Here is a 21,148-nt window from a genome sequence, read left to right on the forward strand (position 1 = left end):
TTGTCGAAAATGGGACGAAATACTCTATTCATGTAATCCATGAACACAGCAGTTGCATTCGTTAACCCAAAGGACATCACGGCAATCTTTGAAAACAACACAGCTCCTTGCAATTGATCTATTAAGTCCTCGATTCTAGGCAACGGGTACTTGTTCTTCATAGTCACTTTGTTCAACTGTTGGTAATCCACACAAAGTTGCATTCCTCCATCCTTCTTCTTTACCAATAAAACTGGTGCTCCCTACGGAGATACACTCGGTCGAATGAACCTCTTATTCAGAAGCTCTTCCAACTGAGTCTATCTTTAATTCTGCCAGTTCTATCGGAGCCATCCTATACGGTGCAATCGACACTGGTCCGGCTCCCGACACCAATTCAATCGCAAATTCAATCTCCCTTTGAGGTGGAAACTCAGGAATATCTTTCGGGAACACCTCCGGAAAGTCTCTAACTACCAGGATTTGATCAAACTTCTGATTATCACCTAATGCATTTGCAACCAACAGTATATAACCCTGACACTCTTCCTCACTATAGTGCACCATTACAGAGTTCAAGTAATAGCCCTCAGCTACCACTGCTCTATTTTCTCCTTCCGGCATAAATGGAATTGATCGCTCAAAGAAATCCAACAAAACCCGATTCTTTGACAACCAATCAAACCCTAAAATCATCTCCAACCCAACCATTGGTAAACAAATTAAATCATGCACAAAGTCTCTACCCTCAAGCTTGAAACCTACTTGCCTACAACCTGACCTAGTCACCACTGTCTGATGCGGAGTATGTACATGCAATTCAAATGCTAATTCTGACAGTTTCAATCCTAGTTCCTCAACTTTGTTAAATGCAACAAATGAATGTGAAGCTCCAGTATCATATAATGCAACCAATGTTTTATCACCAATTAAGCATATACCTCTCATCAATGGATCTGCCTTAGCAAGATCATTGGCGTTCACAGCAAACACCCGACCTTGTTGGTTCTGGCCCGCATTCTGAGTCTTTTTCCCCCGAGTGCAATCTCTCGCAATGTGACCCGGAAAACCACAGTTGAAGCAACCACCTATACCAATCTCGCAAGAGTCATTCGGATGAAAATGCCCACAATGAACACAAGTTAAATCCAGAGAAATCTTACTCTGATTTCCTCTCTCTTTGGCATACTGAAACTGATCATAAGTGTTGATGCATTTGCATCTTTGCTATATTAGCTAGTTAGTTTAAGTAGTTTTAGCTTAATTTCATTCACTTTCTTTGAAATAAACAAGCATTTGTGTGAGTTTTCTCTCCATGCATTCATGAACCAAGAACTAGGTGTAATTTGGCCATATTTGCGCAAAGAATTCAAGAAGTTGACAAATGAATTAGTATGAATGAATCTCTTGAAAATTGTTGCATAGAATGGCAAAACTTTGAAGCAAATTCTTTGGTTAATGATAGGTGATGAAACAAGAAGGCATTGAAGTAAGAATGAAGCAAGCAAGTGGCTAACAACTCTTTCAAGAATAGCAATATGCACGTTGCTAACTTGGGATTCAAGTTGGCAACGCCATTGAAGCCTTAATTGAGGAAGAGCACAAACAACCTTGCAAGAAAGTGGTCTCCTGTGAGAACTATGCACGTTGCTAACTTGGAGTTACATTGGAGTGTTTGGCAACAACTCAAGAAGCATGATGGGCAAGAAGAAGAGAAGTTGTTGGCGTTGCCAACTTGGAGAAAGGGTGAGTGTTTGAAGGCAACGCCAAGCAGCCCTGGAGAGCACATTTGGGCGTTGCCAATGCCAGGAACTATAGGCGTGTTCCTAGGCAACGCCAAGCAACCAAGGAAGAGGAGAAGCTGGCGTTGCCAACACCAGGAACCATAGGCGTTATCCTAGGCAACGCCAGGCAGCCCTGGAGAGTGAACAAAGAGGAGTTGCACGTTGCCAACTTGCACTTCAACTAGAGTGTTCATCAACAACGCCCAACAATGTAAAGCAGCCCTGGAGAGCAAATGTGGGCGTTGCCAACGTGGGAAGCATAGGCGTTGTTCAAGACAATGCTGAGCTAGAAGAATTTGGCCAGGGAGGAACGTCGAGGGCATTGCCAACGTGCTACTACATTGACGTGTTCCTTGGCAACGCACACAAGCAAGGTTGGCCCAGGAGGAAGAGAAGCTGGCGTTGCCAACGCCAGGAAACATAGGCGTGTTCAATGACAACGCCAAGCAACAAACATGGAGCCTTGAGGAAGGCTCGAGCACATTGCCAACTTGGGATTCATTGGCGTGTGTAGTGGCAATGCTAGGAAGCAAGCATGGAGCAAGGGGGCAGGGGCTGGCACATTGCCAATGTGCTGAGAAGAAGGAGTGTTCATCAACAACGCAGCAACCTTGGCAGCTTGACCTTGCTCTCTTCCATGGAATATATCTTGAGTTGTAGACCTTCAAATGATGCACTCTCAACGTAATTGGAAAGTAGACATCCAGAGCTTTCCAACCATATATCATAGTATGGGGTTGACATTCGTTTAAAGCTTCAAAAGCGGGCTTCATTTAGAGCTTCAGAATCTGAAGGCGTTGGCAACTTGGAAATACAAAGGCGTTTTTGCCAAAAACGCCTGCGATTTTAGCAGCCTGACCATGTTCCCTTCAATGGAGTATAACTTGAGCTACAGAGATCCAAATTGAGTGCTTTCAATTGCGTTAAAAAGCTGACATTCAGAGCTTTTCAACGATATATAATAGTCTATAGTGAAGCATGAAATGGAAGCTTGAATCAGAGTCATCTTTAGGCCCCAAAAACAAGAAAATGAGGTTGGAATTTAAGGAAGCTAGGTAGCACCCTGGAGAGGAGCACGAGCACGTTGGCAACGTGCTAACAAGGGGGCGTGTTTGAGGACAACGCCAGCCCATTGTTGCAGCCTTGGAAGGCTTGGCACGTTGCCAACTTGGAAGAAAGGGGCGTTTTTAGCAACAACTTGGCAGCTTGACCTTACCTTCTTTGAGGAAGCATAACTTGAGCTAGAAAAATCTAATTGAGATGATTCCAAGTGCATTAGAAAGAAGACACTCTGAGCTTTCCAATGATGTATGATAGTCCATATTGAAGCAGAGGATTGACACTCAAATTCTGGGCAACATTAGGCATGAGAGAAGAGTCAAGAAGAAGAAAAGCAAGTTGTTAGCAATAACTTGGGCCAACAACGCCCAAGTCTCAAAGCTCACTCCCAGGAAAACACCATGCATGTTGCCAATGTGCATTAAGCCTAGAGTTGTTGGCAATAATGCCAAGTCATTGGGCCAGAAGCATTATGAATGAACTCCTCCTTCCTTGATTAGCAACACTTCTTCAATTGAACCAGAAATTCAACAAAGAAAAAGCCCACATTGCTAGGCCAAATTAAAGACCTCTGAAAGAGTTTTAGGAGTAGTATAAATAGAGAAAAGTTTGATACTTAGAGGAATTTTACTTCTACTTTACTTTTTGGCCTTTGACTTGTTTTTAGACTTAGACATTTTCTCACCCGTTCTCTATTTTGTTTTTCTTGCAACTTTGAATTTCAGTTTTAAGAACTTCTTCTTCTTCTTCATTCTTCTCGACACTTATTTTAATTTTTATCTTTGCAATTGTTGTTGAAATTGGAGCTATGATTCACTAAACCCCACTTTCATTAGGGGGAAGAGCTCTGCTCATTTGAATGGGTTGACAACTTTTCTTTTCCTTCTCAATTCATGTGGTTTATCTAAAGAGGAAACTCTTGTTCTTCATAGATTCAATCACCATCGAGAGAGGGATTAATCTATATGAATTATGTGGTAAATTTGAGAAAGGAGTCACATAATTCAGTTTAGAGTTCTGCCTTTCATGATTTCCTTGATCAATATACTTTGGTTGGTATGTGAGATGTAACCTTCCTTAGTTGAGATTCTGGAAGTTGTGTGGCTTGGATTAGAAATTGAACTTCATCTCTTCTCATGAAAAATTAGATCACTAGAGTGGCAATTGGTTGTGTTAAGAGAAATTGAGTTACCAAGAGATTGGAACTTAATTACCCACAAGTTGCCATGGATCTATACCCATGATTGAGAAGGAATTGATCAACATCAATTCATGAGAATTTGCATCTCCGATCCTTAATGATCCTCTCCATCATCAATTCTCATTTCTTTTGCTCTTTAGTTATTTTGAATGCCCATTACCCAATTCCCTTTTACATTCAAGCAATTTAACTTTCCTGCTATTTAGATTCAGTTTCAATTGTTTGCAATTTACTTCCCCGCTCTCTACAATTCAGCACTCTACTTTCTTGCAATTTACTTTTGATGTCATTTAAGTTTCTTGCACTTTAAGTTTCAGTCATTTACTTTTATTTTCTTTCTTCATTGCAATTCTTTAGATTCCTTGTCATTTAATTTTTGCAATTATGTTCAAAAATCACAAATCTCATGAAATCAAAACCATGTTTGCTTGACTAAATATACCATTTAACTAAAGTTGCTTAATCTACCAATCTCCGTGGGATCGACCTCACTCTTAGTGAGTTTTATTACTTGATACGACCCGGTATACTTGCCGGTAATTACGTGAAATTAATTAAAATTTCACGTATCAAGTGTTCTTTTTGAAGCCTATTTGACCTTGAGGCGCATATCCTCCTCTCTTAAAATTTTGATCCCTCGGCTGAAAGTACTTGCCACGTCCCCGATTAGTGTTTCCTCCACGAGTGTCCCTTGACAAGGCTACCATCTTTGCACACTCCTCAATAACTTTCGCCTTGTTCACAAGATCGGAGAAGATCCGAGTCTCCAAAGGAGCCACAACAGTCATGATGTTATCCTTCAAGCCCCTTTGATACTTAATGCACTTCCAACTTTGATAGGTCTCCAAGGCACCCTGACACACCTTAGAGAACCTGCAGAGCTCTTCAAATCGGCTAGTATAGTCCGCCACAGTCAAAGAACCTTGCTTCAACTACATAAGCTCAATCTTCTTTGCTTCCCTAACAGATTCAGGAAAGTACTTCTTATAAAAAGTCGTCTAGAATACATCCCAAGGGATGTCGGCATTCTGAAGCTGTAGCAAGCGGCATTCTACTTGCCACCAATGTTGAGCCTCTCCCAAAAGCTGATACATAGCAAACTCCACATACTGGTTGTTTGGAACATGCTGTGCTTGTAATGCACGCTCCATGGCCTGGAACCAGTTATCCGCTTCTGTAGGATTGGTTGAACCTCTGAAACTTGGCGGATGAACCTTGAGAAAAGTAGCCAAGGTCATTGGAGCACCTCCTATATTATCATCATTTCCTTCCTCATTATCATTCCTGTTTCCATCACCATTTTCGTTTCCAGCTGGTTGACCTAACCTCTGCACAGCTTGCAGAGTCGCAGTAGTATTCATCTCCATGGTATTAGCAAGATTAGTCATTGTCGCCATGAGCTCGGCATGGTTATCGGCCGGTTGCTCATTTATACTCTCTCCCCATGAACGCGTACGACCTCGTCTGCGAGTAGCCATTAGGGTTCCTGTCTACACCAAACAATCGATATCAAGGTGATCAGTCTAAATATCAAAAGCCTAGTGCTACAGTTATCCTAAATAGGCACTCACAAACAAGCATGCTATGCAATATGAAATAGATTACCTAATAGCATCAAAGAAAAAGACATAGAGTATGCATTGAAGCACAATCGGTCCATCCCTCAGGCTCAAGAGGACAAACTGCTCTGATACCACTAAATGTAACACCCTAATTATCCTAAGACTTACCTCGCATCGTAAAGCAAAGGTTAATAAAAGGTTATGATAGTTCTAAAGCTTATACATATTATGTAGAAAGAGGTAATATATTCTAGAAGCCCGATGAAGGATACAGCTCAAAACAGAGTTCAAAAAGCACAAAATGTACACACGAAGCTACAAAACATAACGCGCAAGATATAGATATAATATAACAAAATATAAGACTAGAATAGTGTAAAGATCTAGCCACGACTAACGGAGTTTAAGCTGGATAGCTATATACAGACAATGCAGAAACCTGAAAGTTAAAACAGCTTATACAAGTTTTCTCTTTCAAAATAAGCCTCTAGGCAAAAGTAAATACAAAAGTAAGAGATTAATACAAAATAATAAAAAATACTCCCAAAACATAATCCAGGATCCTTCTCTTTGTCACCATCAAAGCAACTCACCGAGGTGGGTTAAGACTTGCATCTGAAAAACAACAACAGAACATGGTATGAGAACCGGAGGTTCTCAGTATGGTAACAGTGCCCAGTGATGTAAGATATAAGACTCTGGGACGCCAAAGGCAATCTTAGAACTTCATATCCATCACAAGATTCATCTTAAAGCATAACTAAAATATTAAAGCATAACTTAATAACATAACATGATAAAAAGGTAATCTGACTTAGGGGATTTTCTAATCTATCAGTCTCCGCTGTCCCACAGCCTTCACCAACCTATCCTCTATGCGATCCCATCTTCACCGCCTTCCGAACCTCCTCAATCCCAGTAGAATACACAATTAATATAATGCAAGTAAAACACAAGTATAGGAATATATGTCAAGTAATTCAAATAGGCAATTAGGCATGTTATACAATTAGGCAAGCCATTTCAAGTCGGAAAAGCAAACAAATAGATAGAATATGCACATGATGAATGCCTGTCCTACTGGCTGTGATATCACATTGTCGGTTCAACTACCAACACGACACATCTCTATGGAGATTTCGCCCTTCAGAATCATAATGGGAACCCCGAGATATGGTGCTCGGAACACCGTCTAGAATTTTGTCCCTGCACACTCTAGTGATCCGAAGGGATGCGAGTGGGATACTCTTGCCACAGACCTCACATCTCAACATAAGTGGGATTAATGACCGTCCTTACGCTACCGCCGCGACCTCAACAGGCGGGATTAACCACCGTCCCTGTCAGACCCATAGCGTCTCATAATTCTCAGCATAAAACAGTAATTCAGTGGTTTTCAAAAGTTATTTCATTCTGAACTCATTAGTTCACCACTTTCTTAATTCACTCAGAACTCATTAGTTCACAACTTTCATATTTCATTGTTAGTAATCACCAATACCATACGCCGCCTTCTCACTCAACCACAACCATCCTCAGTAGACCAAAAACCTAAGCCTTCGTTCTTTAACCTTTGACAGAAATATCGAAATAATTCCACCCAAGACCTTCTCTATGTTTTAACATCCAAAAACAAGTCAAAAAGTCTTAGATAGGTGTCATAGAAGTTTACAAGCTTGCAGGGAAGGTGAAATAGTTAAAAACATGATTTTTATTAAAAAACAGGGCAGTGTGCGTACGCACAGGAGTGTGCGTGCGCACACCCAGGAAGATTTTAAAATGGTGTGCATACGCATAGAGGTGTGTGTACGCACAAGAGTAAAATTTTCCAATTCTGTTCGCTCACACAATGCCTATGAACGCCCTCAACAGAATGCACATTCGAACGTGTGCGTGCGCACAACTTCCAAAACTTTGTTGGTTGTGTGTTCGCATAGAGCGTGCTAGCGCTCTCACCAGTAGCCATATCCCTGTGTGTGCATGCACACGGGTTCAAAAATCCACGGGGTGTGCGTGTGCACAGGGCTGTGCGTGCGCACACAAACCAGAAATCATAAAATTCTGCAACATTGCAGAATTTAGATTTTGACACCAAACTTTGAATGATCATAACTTCCTCAAGAAAAATCCATTTCCTACAAACTTTATATCCATTTAAAGATTTTTCAATGAATTTTAATTTAAAATCAATTTCAACAAATTTTAAAAACTGAGGCTCAAGTTATGATCCGTCAAAATTCACCAAAAATCTATTTTTACCAAAATTTCACAAGGTTCTCAATTTTCTATTTCACAACCAAAACCAAACCAAATCCACCTCAACTCCATCCCACATCAGATTTTAACATTTGTGTCACAATCCACTACTCATATCATGTAATTCACAAACTCAGATATCAATTATATCCCACTAGCACCCATTCTCAACCATCACATTCATCAATCATTAATCTATCAATACCAAGCATCATAATCAATATCATTTCATCTCAATCTAAATCTTCTGCACCATTTTATCAATTTCAACATCATAATTCATCAACATACTCAAAAATCATCAAATCATCATAATTCATCATAATTCATCATTCAACAAATTCAACAACCAATTCAATCCAAACCTATCCTATGGGTCACTAGCCTAAGTGTCCAGAAATATTATATATTACATAAATTACTTGGCCGATTCTCAATATGCACTAAAACCTAAATTGTGTTCAATTCAAGCTTCCAACCACAACCAAGACACCAATTCAACTCCAAGCTCCAAGTAAAAGCCAATAATCACCATTTCAAGCTATAAATACACATAATTCATAATCAATCAAACTAGGGTTCATTTTACTCAAAATTCACAAGGGTTCAAGACACTTTTACCTTACCCAACAGTTTTGGAAGCAAAGCTCAATAGTAATCAAGTGCTAAAGTATACCTAAACACCCAAAATCACAAAATTTTACTGAATACAAAACCTTAAAATTTCGAATTTTTGGAAGGAAGAACTGAGAAGGATTTCATGATTTCCTTACCAGTTTCTTGGGTAGATTTTCTAGAGCTCTGCGCGGTGATCGCATGGCCGCAAATGGTGCGGTGACCGGAGCTCCGTAGCTCAGGTTATGAGCTTGAGAAGTTGATGATGAATAGTAACAATGGAACCCTCACTCTCTTCTCTTCTCAGCTGGGTTGTGTTGTGTTTGAGTGTGGTGAATGAGCTGATGGCTCATTAATGAAGGTTTTATATGTTGGGCTTGGGCCCGGTCCATCCTGTTAGCGTTTTTGGTCCGTTTGGCCCAACTTTGGGCCAAACCTTTAAAATTAATGCCCGGATTTCAATTTCTAATATTTTACTGAGATTTTCTACTATCTTTAATTATTCTCACACAGTACCGGAGAGACTTAAACCGGTTCGACCGGTTCAGCTGCTGATTTGCAGTTTTACTCGGTTTTTTGCAGAAAATACATTTTCTGACTCAGAAAAATCTACTGAATCCAAAAATTATATTTAATTTCCCTAATTCATGTTCTAAATTTTTAGAACCTAATTTGGGCAATTTAATTATTTAATTAGACGCTTAATTAGTCTCGGTTCTTACAGGATCGATCTTAGAGCTATTGATTGAGGCTTCGTTTGTATTGGACAAGTTTGGTTTGGCTGGAAAGGAAAGAAAAGCAAAGGTTTATAAACCACCGTTATTAAGGTATGGGTTTGGGTAGGCATTATATAAAGTTATGTGAATGCCTAGGTTAATTGTCCCTAGGATAGGATTAGATTGAAATTGGATTATGTTATGATTAGTTGAATGAATGTATGTTTGATTCACTTGATTGTGATATGGTGAATTGAGTGGTGATTGAGTAATTTTAATGTTTATATGAATGAATGGGACATGAATTGTGATATTATTGATTATGATGATCATTGATGTGAAAAATTAGGCCGAAGGTCGTGATAGGGTGAGAAATTCCCTACTTGGTAAGTTGAGGTAAGTGATGGTATGGTTAGGTTAAAATTGTTGAAATATGATGATTGATGTGATTTGGTTGTGAATGTTAGAATTATGAATGTGTGTTGTTGTTGTTGTTGTTGTTGTTGTTGTTGTTGTAAAAGACGATGTACTAAATGAATTAGAATGGAATTGGTTAGGCTTTAAATAAGTGAAAAATTGATGAATGAGTGTTTGGAAGGTTTAGAAATAGTAAGAAAGTGGTTTGGACCAAATGGAATTGAGAAATGGGTAAAAATGCATTATAGGGATAACTAATTATGAAATTGATGTGAATTGGAAAATGATTAATTATTGGGAATTGGGTGATATAGCTCGAATGATTATGATGTGATTTAAGAATGATGTTTGAATATTTGGAAGGTTTACAAAGTGGTTTGGGTTAGTTTTAAAAGGAATAAAATTAAGAAAGTGTTAAAAATTTAGTTATGCAGAATTTTGGTAAAAAGTGATTTTTAGCCAACTTCGACGGGCCGTAACTCGGCGATCGGAGTTCGAAATTAGATGAAATATGTGTTGAATTAAAGCTTGATAAAAGACTTTTAAAACCATATAAAGATGAGAGAAATTGGAATTTTATAGAGGAAGATATGAATGAATGAAAACTCGCATAAAGAACTGAATTATGAGATTATGCAGCAAACTAGGAATTCTGGTATGCATGTTCGCGCATACTATGGTGCGTGCACAGAACAGAGGAGGTAATGATGCTCATGCATACGTATGAAGGGCATGCGTACGTGATGATTGGTTTCTTGACGGTTTAGAATTCTCAAATGAATCCTCGTTGCAAGTATAGTTTCTAAACCAACAAAGAATCCCTTCATACAAAAATTTGGTTGTCACAAGTAACAAACCCCTAAAATTAATAACCGAAGTATTCAAACCTTGGGTCGTTTCTCAAGGAATTGCAGGGAAGTGTACTTATAATTGGTTATGGGATTTTATCTTTTTGGGTTTTGAAATAAGGAACAAGTAATGTAAATAACAAGGAAATAAAATAATAATTAAGAAAAGTCTTAGCAAGGATTGATAATTGGAATTCCTATCCCTATTATCATAGTCACTTGTGATGGTAATTGTCTCTTTCTTTCACTTAGTTAACCTCTAACAATGAAGGAAAGTCAAGTGAGTAAATCAATTTGAATCCTCAAGTCCTAGTCAACTCCTAAGGAAAGACTAGAGTTAGTGGAATTCAAATCAACTTAGCAATTTTTAAATCACCAACCAACAAGAGACCTTGACAATTCAAGTCTCTAATTACTCAATCTAAGCTAAGAACATAAAAAGCTAATTTAAAATCCAACCAATCATTTTATCAAACACTTGGAAGGCATAAAATAAAAGCATAGAAAAATAATAGAGAATGTAAAATCTAAAACCAACAATTGCAAGCATCAATGATAACAAATAAAGCAAGAAGTAATAAACATGAAATACCTCAAATTGCATTAAATAGGAAATTGAATCTAACATAAAGAGTTCATAAATTAAATTTGGAAAATAAATAAACCAACAAGAGAAATAGATAAACTAAAGTGCTAGAACTAATAAGAGTAGAAGAAAACTAAATTAAAGTAGAGTAGAAATCTGAAATTGAGAATAATTAAAACTAAGAAACCTAAAACCTAGAGAGAGGAGAGAGCCTCTCTCTCTAGAACTACATCTAAAACCTAAAATTATGTGAATGAAATTTCTCCCCCTGATTCCCCCACTTTGCAGCCTCTATTATGTGTTTTTGGGCTTAGAACTGGGCCAAAAATAGCCCAGAAATTGCTCCCAGTGATTTCTGATATGTCCAGCACGTGGCTCTGTCACGCGTACGCGTCGTCCACGCGTACGTGTCGCTGAACTTTTGCAAGGTCACGCATACGAGTGATCCACGCGTGCGTGTCGCTTAACTACATGGCAACCATGGAAAATTGGATATCATTTTGAAGCCCTGGATGTTAGCTTTCCAACGCAACTAGAACCACCTCATTCGGACCTCTGTAGCTTAAGTTATGGTCGATTTAGTACGAAGAGGTCAGGGTTGACAGCTTAGTAATTCCTTCAATTTCTTGTATTCCTTCCACTTTTGCATGCTTCCTTTCCATCCTCTAAGCCATTCCTGCCCTATAAACCCTGAAATCACTTAACACACATATCAAGGCATCGAATGGTAATAAGAGAGGATTAAAGTTAGCAAATTTAGGGCCAAAGAAGCATGTTTTAAATCATAGCACAAAATTAGGAAGGAAAATGTAAAACATGCAAATTCAATAAATAAGTGTGAGAATAGTGGATAAAATCCACTCGATTTAGCACAAGATAAACTATAAAATAGTGGTTTATCAATCTCCCCACACTTAAACATGAGCATGTCCTCATGCTAAGCTCAAGAGAAGCTATAAAGGAGTGAAGAAGAATGGTAAAACTTATGAAATGCAACCTATCTATATGAATGCAACTAAATGCAAAAATACTTCTACCTACTTGGTTAAAAGTAAACAAATTCTCTAAGACAAACATAAATCAGATTCCACTAATTCAAATCACACAATAAGAGACAAGTAAATTTGTAAGAAGATAGCTCATGAAAGCCGGGAACACAGAATTAAGCATTGAACCCTCACTGGAAGTGTATATGCACTCTAATCGCTCAAGTGTCCAGGGTTAATTCACTCTAATATCCTCTAGTCATGCTTTCTAAAACTTTGTTCTTCATCTAACCAATCAACAAATATTTAGTGTACAGATGCAAACATCATGAGGGCTTTTTAAGGTTGTAATGGGGCTAAGGTAAGAGTGAGGATACATGTATGGCCAAGTGAGTTATACTTTGAATCTTTGACTAACCTAAATTCTCACCTAACACACACACATACTCTATATAATTCTAAATTCATGCCTAGCTACCCAAAATCTCACTTTTGTATATTTCACATACTCATGCATCAATTTTTAATTCCATCACATATGCATTAATCTTTTTATTGAACTTAGCATTGGGGTGATTTTATCCCGTATTCATTTATTTCTTTTCTTTTCTCTTTTTTATCTTTTTTGTTTTTTTTTTATCATAAATGAAAACATAATATATCAGTGCATATGGTTTTTCTGATTTCACATGAGTAGGCACCCAAATTTTTAATATTTGTCAGTAAAAACACAACACATTCTCATCAACTCAAGTTTCCACATTTCCCCACACTTAGTTGACACACACTATCTTAAGCTAACTGATGAGCGGATAATTTATACGCTTTTTGGCATTATTTTTAGGAAGTTTTTAGTATGTTTTAGTTAGTTTTTATTATATTTTTATTAGTTTTTAAATAAAAATCACATTTCTGGACTTTACTATGAGTTTATGTGTTTTTCTGTGATTTTAGGCATTTTCTGGCTGAAATTGAGGGACCTGAGCAAAAATCTGATTCAGAGGCTGAAAAAGGACTGCAGATGCTGTTGGATTCTGACCTCCCTGCACTCGAAGTGGACTTTCAGGAGCTACAGAAGCCCAATTAGCTTTCTCTCAATTGAGTTGGAAAATAGACATCCTGGGCTTTCCAGCAATATATAATAGTTTATACTTTTCTTGAGATTTGATAGCCCAAACTGGCGTTCCAATTCAGCATAAAAATTCTGGCGTTAAAATGCCAGAACTGACATAAAAGCTGGAGTTAAACGCCCAAACTGGCACAAAAGCTGGCGTTTAACTCCAAGAAAAGTCTCTACATGTGAAGGCTTCAATGCTCAGCCCAAGCACACACCAAGTGGGCCCAGAAGAAGATTTCTGCATTAATTACTTATTTCTGTAACCCTAGGCTACTAGTTTTCTATAAATAGGACCTTTTGCTATTGTATTTTCATCTTGGAATCTGGAAATACTTTTCATCTTTGGAACTTATATGTTCACGTTTAAGGTTGGCCTAACGGCCATGCCTAGACCTTTTGTTCTTATGTATTTTCAACGGTGGAGTTTCTACACCCCATAGATTAAGGTGTAGAGCTCTGCTGTTCTTCATGAATTAATGAAAAGTACTAATGTTTTCTATTCAATTCACGCCTACTTCTTCTCTAAGATATACACTCATTCTTCAACTTGATGAATGTGATGATCCGTGACACTCATCACTACTCTCACCTATGAACGCGTGCCTGACAACCACTTCCGTTCTACATGCAAACAAGCTTTAATGTGTATCTCTTGGGTTTCTAATCTAAGATTAAAACCTTCGTGGTATAGGCTAGAATTATTGGCAGCCATTCCTGAGATCCGGAAAGTCTAAACCTTGTCTGTGGTATTCCGAGTAGGATCTGGGAAGGGATGACCGTGACGAGCTTCAAACTCGCGAGTGTTGGGCGTAGTGACAGACGCAAAAGCATCAATGGATCCTATTTCAACATGATCGAGAACCGACAGATGATTAGCCGTGCGGTGACAGCGCATTTGGACCATTTTCACTGAGAGGACGGGAGGTAGCCATTGACAACGGTGAAACCCAACATACAGCTTGCCATGGAAAGGAGTATGAATGATTGGATGAAGACAATAGGAAAGCAGAAGTTCAGAAGGAACAAAGCATCTTCATACGCTTATCTGAAATTCTCACCAATGAATTACATAAGTATCTCTATCTTATTTTATATTTTATTCACCTTTTAATTATCAATTCTCCATAACCATTTGAATCCACCTGACTGAAATTTACAAGATGACCAAAGCTTGCTTCAAGCCGACAATCTCTGTGGGATCAACCCTTACTCACGTAAGGTTTATTACTTGGACGACCCAGTACACTTGCTGGTTAGTTATGCGGAGTTGTGACAAAGAGTTGAGATTACAATTGTGCGTACCAAGTTGTTGGTGCCATTGATGATCACAATTTCGTGCACCAAGTTTTTGGCACCGTTGCCAGGGATTGTTCGAGTTTGGACAACTGACGGTTCATCTTGTTGCTCAGATTAGCTAATTTTATTTTATTTTTAAATCTTGTTATTCTTTTAATTTTCGAAAAAAAAAATTTTCTATTATGTTCTTCAGAGTTTTTAAGAATGAATTCTAGAGTTTCATGATGATCTGTTGAAGTCTGGCTGGCTGTAAAGTCATGTCTAATCTTTTGGACTGAGGTTTCAACTTATCATCACAAGAGCTTGTTGATTTCTATCAATCTTGCTGTTGAATGTAATGATCTGCTAAAGCTTGGCTGGCCATTGGCCATGTCTAGTGTTTTGGACCGAAGCATTCACTGAAAGCTTGGCTGGCTAGTGAGCCATGTCTAATTCCTAGACCGGAGTTTTAGACTAACATTGCATGATTCCTGGAATTCTCATTAAGAATTTTGAATTCCTTATTTTCTTTTTTAAACTAATTTTCGAAAAAATACAAAAAATTTATAAAATCATAAAAAACAAAAAAATTTTGTTTTCTTATTTGAGTCTAGTGTTTATTTTTAAGTTTGGTGTCCTGCATGTTTTATTTAATTCCCTGCATTTTTCGAATGTATGAATTATGTTCTTCATTAATCTTCAAGTTGTTCTTGATGATTTCCTTGCTCTGATCTTTAAATTATCTTGTTTTGTGTGTTTTGTTGTTTCTCATATGCATTCTCAATTTGTTAGCGTCTCTAATATGAAAATTTCTAAGTTTGGTGTCTTGCATGCATTGTTTGTTTGATCTTAGTTTTCATGATTAGTTGCATTTTGATTATTTCTCATCATTAAAAATTCAAAAAAAAATTCAAAATTATGTCTTTTCAAGTTAATAATATAGAGAATTGAAGATTCAGAACATACAGCAGAAGAATTACAGAGAAAAAGCTGGGTGGTGTACGAAATTGTGATCATCAACAATGGCTCCAAAGACTTGGTCCTCTCAAACATGAATCACACTTTGTCACAACTTCGCACAACTAACCAGCAAGTGCACTGGGTGGTCCAAGTAATAAACCTTACGTGAGTAAGGGTCGATCCCACGGAGATTGTTGGCTTGAAGCAAGCTATGGTCATCTTGCAAATCTCAGTCAGGCAGATTCATATGGTTATGGAGATTTAATAATTAAAAGATAAATAAAACGTAAATTTAAAGATAGAGATACTTACGTAATTCATTGGTGAGAATTTCAGATAAGCGTATGAAGATGCTTTCGTTTCTCCTGAATCTCTGCTTTCCTGTTGTCTTCATCCAATCATTCATACTCCTTTCTATGGCAAGCTGTATGTTAGGCATTACCGTTGTCAATGGCTACATCCTGTCCTCTCAGTGAAAATGGTCCAATGCGCTGCCACTGCATGGCTAATCATCTGTCGGTTCTTGATCATACTGGAATAGGATCCATTGATCCTTTTGCATCTGTCACTACGCCCAGCACTCGCGAGTTTGAAGCTCGTCGCAGCCATCCCTTCCCAGATCCTACTCGGAATACCACAGACAAGGTTTAGACTTTCTGGATCTCAAGAATGGCCGTCCATGGATTCTAACTTATACCACGAAGATTCTGATTAAGGAATCCCAGATATACTCATTCAATCTAAGGTAGAACGGAAGTGGTTGTCAGACACGCGTTCATAGGTTGGGAATGATGATGACTGTCACGATCATCACATTCATATTGAGGTGCGAATGAATATCTTAGAATCGGAATAAGCTTGAATTGAATAGAAAAATAATAGTACTTTGTATTAATTCATGAGGAACAGCAGAGCTCCACATCTTAATCTATGGTGTGTAGAAACTCTACCGTTGAAAATACATAAGTGATGAAGGTCCAGGCATGGCCGAGAGGCCAGCACCCTAAACATGATCAAAGGATCAAAAGATAATCCAAAGATGTAAATACAATAGTAAAAAGTCCTATTTATGCTAAACTAGTTACTAGGGTTTACAAAAATAAGTAAATGATGCAGAAATCCACTTCCGGGGCCCACTTGGTGTGTGCTTGGGCTGAGCATTGAGCTTTACACGTGTAGAGGCTTCTCTTGGAGTTGAACGCCAGTTTGTAACCTGTTTCTGGCGTTTAACTCCACTTTGCAACCTGTTTCTGGCGTTTAACTCTAGAATGCAGCATAAACTGGCGTTGAACGCCAGTTTGCGTCATCTAAACTCGAACAAAGTATAGACTATTATATATTGCTGGAAATCCCTGGATGTCTACTTTCCAACACAATTCAGAGCGTGCCATTTGAAGTTCTGTAGCTCCATAAAATCCACTTTGAGTGCAGGGAGGTCAGAATCCAACAGCATCTGCAGTCCTTCTTCAACCTCTGAATCTGATTTTTGCTCAAGTCCCTCAATTTCAGCCAGAAAATACCTGAAATCACAGAAAAACACATAAACTCATAGTAAAGTCCAAAAATGTGATTTTTATTTAAAAACTAATAAAAATATACTGAAAACTAACTAAATTATCCGCTCATCACAACACCAAACTTAAATTGTTGCTTGTCCCCAAGCAACTGAAAATCAAATAGGATAAAAAGAAGAGAATATACTATAAATTCCAAAATATCAATGAAACTTAGCTCCAATCAGATGAGCGGGACTTGTAGCTTTTTGCTTCTTGAATAGTTTTGGCATCTCACTTTATCCATTGAAGTTCAGAATGATTGGCATCTATAGGAACTCAGAGTTCAAATAGTGTTATTGATTCTCCTAGTTCAGTATGTTGATCAGCTACTTTATGAGTCTTGGCTGTGGCCCTAAGCACTTTGTTTTCCAGTATTACCACCGGATACATAAATACCACAGACACATAACTGGGTGAACCTTTTCAGATTGTGACTCAGCTTTGCTAAAGTCCCCAATTAGAGGTGTCCAGGGTTCTTAAGCACACTTTTTTTTTTAGCTTTGGACCTCGACTTTAACCGCTCAGTCTCAAGCTTTTGGCTTGACACCTTCACGCCACAAGCACATGGTTAGGGACAGCTTAGTTTAGCTGCTTAGGCCAGGATTTTATTCCTTTAGGCCCTCCTATCCACTGATGCTCAAAGCCTTGGATCCTTTTTATTTACCCTTGCCTTTTGGTTTTAAGGGCTATTGGCTTTTTGCTCTTGCCTTTTGGTTTAAAGAGCTTTTGGCTTTTTCTGCTTGCTTTTTCTTTTTCTTTTTTTTTCCTTTTTTTTTCGCCATTTTTCTTTTCTCTTTTTTTTCACAAGCTTTTGTATTCACTGCTTTTTCTTGCTTCAAGAATCATTTTTATGATTTTTCAGATCATCAAATAACATGTCTCCTTTTTCATCATTCTTTCAAGAGCCAACATATTTAACATTCATAAACATCAACTTCAAAAGACATATGCACTGTTCAAGCATTCATTCAGAAAACAAAAAGTATTGTCACCATATCAAAATAATTAAACTAGTTTCAAGGATGAATTCGAAACCATGTACTTCTTGTTCTTTTGTAATTAAAACATTTTTCATTTAAGAGAGGTGATGGAGTAATAGGACATTCATAGCTTTAAGACATAGACACTTAAACACTAATAATCATATAGTAAAGACACAAACATCAATAAAACATAAGGCTCAAAAATCGAAAAACAGTAAAATAAATGGATAAGGAGATTAAGGAATGAGTCCACCTTAGTGAGGGTGGCGTCTTCCTTTTATTGAAGAACCAATGGTGCTTTTGAGCTCCTCTATATCTCTTCCTTGCCTTTGTTGCTTCTCCCTCATGGCTCTTTGATCTTCTCTAATCTCATGGAGGATGATGGAGTGCTCTTGGTGCTCCACCCTTAGTTGTCCTATATTGGAACTTAATTCTCCTAGGGAGGTGTTGATTTTTTCCCAATAGTTTTATGGAGGAAAGTGCATCCCTTGAGGTTTCTCTGGCCTTAGGTGCCATTAATGGTTATGGAAAAACAAAAAGCAATGCTTTTACCACACCAAACTTAAAAGGTTTGCTCGTCCCCGAGCAAAAGAAGAAAGGAAAGATGAGAAGAAGAAGAGATGGAGGAGATGGAAGTATGAGAATGGTTCGGCCAGGGGGTTTTTAGGTGGTTATGATGTGTGAAAAGGAAGGAGTGATGGTTTGAATTTGAGTGGGTGGGTGTAGGTGGGTTGTATCATGGTTTTGGAGGAGTAATGGAGGTGATTGGTGAAGGGTATTTATGGAAGAGTGTTATGAAAAGGTGGAAAGAGGAGAGAAGAAGTGGTGGGGATCCTGTGGGGTCCACAGATCCAGTGGGGCAAAGGACTTAACATCCCTGCTCAAATTAGGCGTGTAAAACGCCCTTGCTATGCGATCCTGGCGTTTAACGCCAGATTGCTGCTTGTTTCTGGCGTTAAACGCCTAAATGTAGCCTGTTTCTGGTGTTAAACGCCAAACAGATGCTTGTTTCTGGCGTTTAAACGCCAGACTGCTCTCCTCCAGGGTGTGCTGTTTTCAATGCTATTTTTCATTCTGTTTTTGATTTTTCAGTAGTTTTTGTGACTTCACATGATCATCAACCTAATAAAACACGAAATAACAAAAAGAAAATAAAATAGATATGATTAAATAACATTGGGTTGCCTCCCAACAAGCGCTTCTTTAATGTCAATAGCTTGACAGTGAGCTCTCATGGAGCCTCACAGATAATCAGAGCAAGGTTGGAACCTCCCAACATCAAACTTAGAGTTTGAATGTGGGGGTTTAACACCAAACTTAGTGTTTGGTTGTGGCCTCCCAACACCAAACTTAGAGTTTGACTGTGGGGGCTTTGGTTGACTCTGCAGTGAGAGAAGCTTTTCATGCTTCCTCTCCATGGTTACAGAAGGAGATCCTTGAGTTTCAAAGACAAGGTTGTCCTCATTCAGTTGGAGGACCAACTCTCCTCTGTCCACATCAATCACAGCTCTTGCTGTGGCTAGGAAGGGTCTTCCAAGGATGATGGATTCATCCTCATCCTTCCCAGTGTCTAGGATTATGAAATCAGCAGGGATGTAAAGGCCTTCAACCTTTACTAACACGTCCTCTACTTGTCCATAAGCCTATTTTCTTGAGTTATCTGCCATCTCTAATGAGATTCTGGCAGCTTGCACCTCAAAGATCCCAAGTTTCTCCATTACAGAGAGTGGCATTAAGTTTATTCCTGACCCCATGTCACACAGAGCCTTCTCAAAGGTCATGGTGCCTATGGTACAAGGTATTAAGAATTTTCCTGGATCCTGTTTCTTTTGAGGTAATTTCTGCCTATCCAATGCATTTAGTTCATTGGTGAGCAAGGGAGGTTCATCTTCCCAAGTCTCATTACCAAATAATTTGGCATTTAGCTTCATGATTGCACCAAGGTATTTAGCAACTTGTTCTTCAGTAATGTCTTCATCCTCTTCAGAGGAAGAATACTCATCAGAGCTCATGAAGGGCAGAAGGAGGTTCAATGGAATCTCTACGGTCTCTAGATGAGCCTCAGATTCCTTTGGTTCCTCAAAGGGATACTCCTTATTGGTCACTGAATGTCCCAGGAGGTCTTCCTCACTAGGATTCACGTTCTCCTCCTCCTCTTTGGGTTCGGCCACATCATGTAAGGCTATGGCCTTGCACTCTCTTTTTGGATTTTCTTCTGTATTGCTTGGGAGAGTACTTGGAGGGATTTCAGTGACTCTGTTACTCAGCTGGCCCACTTGTGCCTCCAAATTCCTAATGGAGGACCTTGTTTCATTCATGAAACTCACAGTGGCCTTAGATAGATTAGAGACTATATTTGCTAAGCTAGATGGATTCTGCTCAGAATTCTCTGTCTGTTGCTGAGTGGATGATGGAAAAGGTTTGCTATTGCTAAACATGTTTCTTCCACCATTATTAAAGCCTTGTTAAGGCTTTTGTCAATCCTTCCATGAGAAATTTAGATGATTTCTCCATGAGGGATTATAGGTGTTTCCATAGGGTTCACCCATGTAATTCACCTCTGCTATTGCAGGGTTCTCAGGATCATAAGCTTCTTCTTCAGAAGATGCCTCTTTAGTACTGTTGGATGATTCCTTCAATCCATTCAGACTCTCAGAGATCATATTGACTTGCTGAGTCAATATTTTATTCTGAGCCAATATGGTATTCAGAATATCAATTTCAAGAACTCATTTCCTCTGAGGCGTCCCATTATTCACAGGATTCCTTTCAGAAGTGTACATGAACTGGTTATTTGCAACCATGTCAATGAGTTCTTGAGCTTCTGCAGGCATTTTCTTTAGGTGAATGGATCCACCTGCAGAATGGTCCAATGACATCTTTGATAATTTAGACAGACCATCATAGAATATATCCAGGATGGTCCATTCTGAAAGCATGTCAGAAGGACACTTTTTGGTCAGTTCCTTGTATCTCTCTCAAGATTCATAGAGGGATTCACCTTCCTTCTGTTTGAAGGTTTAAACATCCACTCTAAGCTTGCTAAGCTTTTGAGGAGGAAAGAACTTGGCTAAGAAAGCCGTGACCAGCTTATCCCAAGAGTTCAGGCTATCCTTAGGATGAGAGTCCAACCATATTCTAGCTCTGTCTCTTATAGCAAAAGGGAAAAGCATAAGCCTGTAGACCTCGGGATCAACTCCATTGGTCTTAACAGTATTACAGATCTGCAAGAATTTAGTTAATGATGA

The 21,148-nt window shown here is 38.5% G+C and overlaps 1 protein-coding gene and 1 non-coding gene across 2 annotated transcripts; one reads left to right on the top strand and one right to left on the bottom strand.

Annotated features, from left to right (window-relative positions):
• Positions 1-273: 273 nt before the first annotated feature.
• On the bottom strand, positions 274-5,411 carry LOC110268454 (uncharacterized). The gene is made up of 3 exons (XM_021114623.2): positions 5,031-5,411; positions 4,728-4,955; positions 274-1,173 (listed from the first exon to the last, which is right to left on the bottom strand). Exons 1-3 carry the CDS (start codon positions 5,409-5,411, stop codon positions 274-276), a joined length of 1,509 nt encoding a protein of 502 aa, XP_020970282.2.
• Positions 5,412-20,833: 15,422 nt separating this feature from the next.
• LOC148581478 (small nucleolar RNA R71) lies at positions 20,834-20,941 on the top strand. Its single transcript, XR_015899626.1, has one exon. It is a non-coding gene; the product is annotated as a small nucleolar RNA R71 (small nucleolar RNA).
• The last annotated feature ends 207 nt before the right edge of the window (positions 20,942-21,148 follow it).

Source organism: Arachis ipaensis, chromosome B10, assembly GCF_059453495.1.
Source record: "Arachis ipaensis isolate K30076 ecotype BB chromosome B10, ASM5945349v1, whole genome shotgun sequence".
Taxonomy (NCBI): domain Eukaryota; kingdom Viridiplantae; phylum Streptophyta; class Magnoliopsida; order Fabales; family Fabaceae; genus Arachis; species Arachis ipaensis.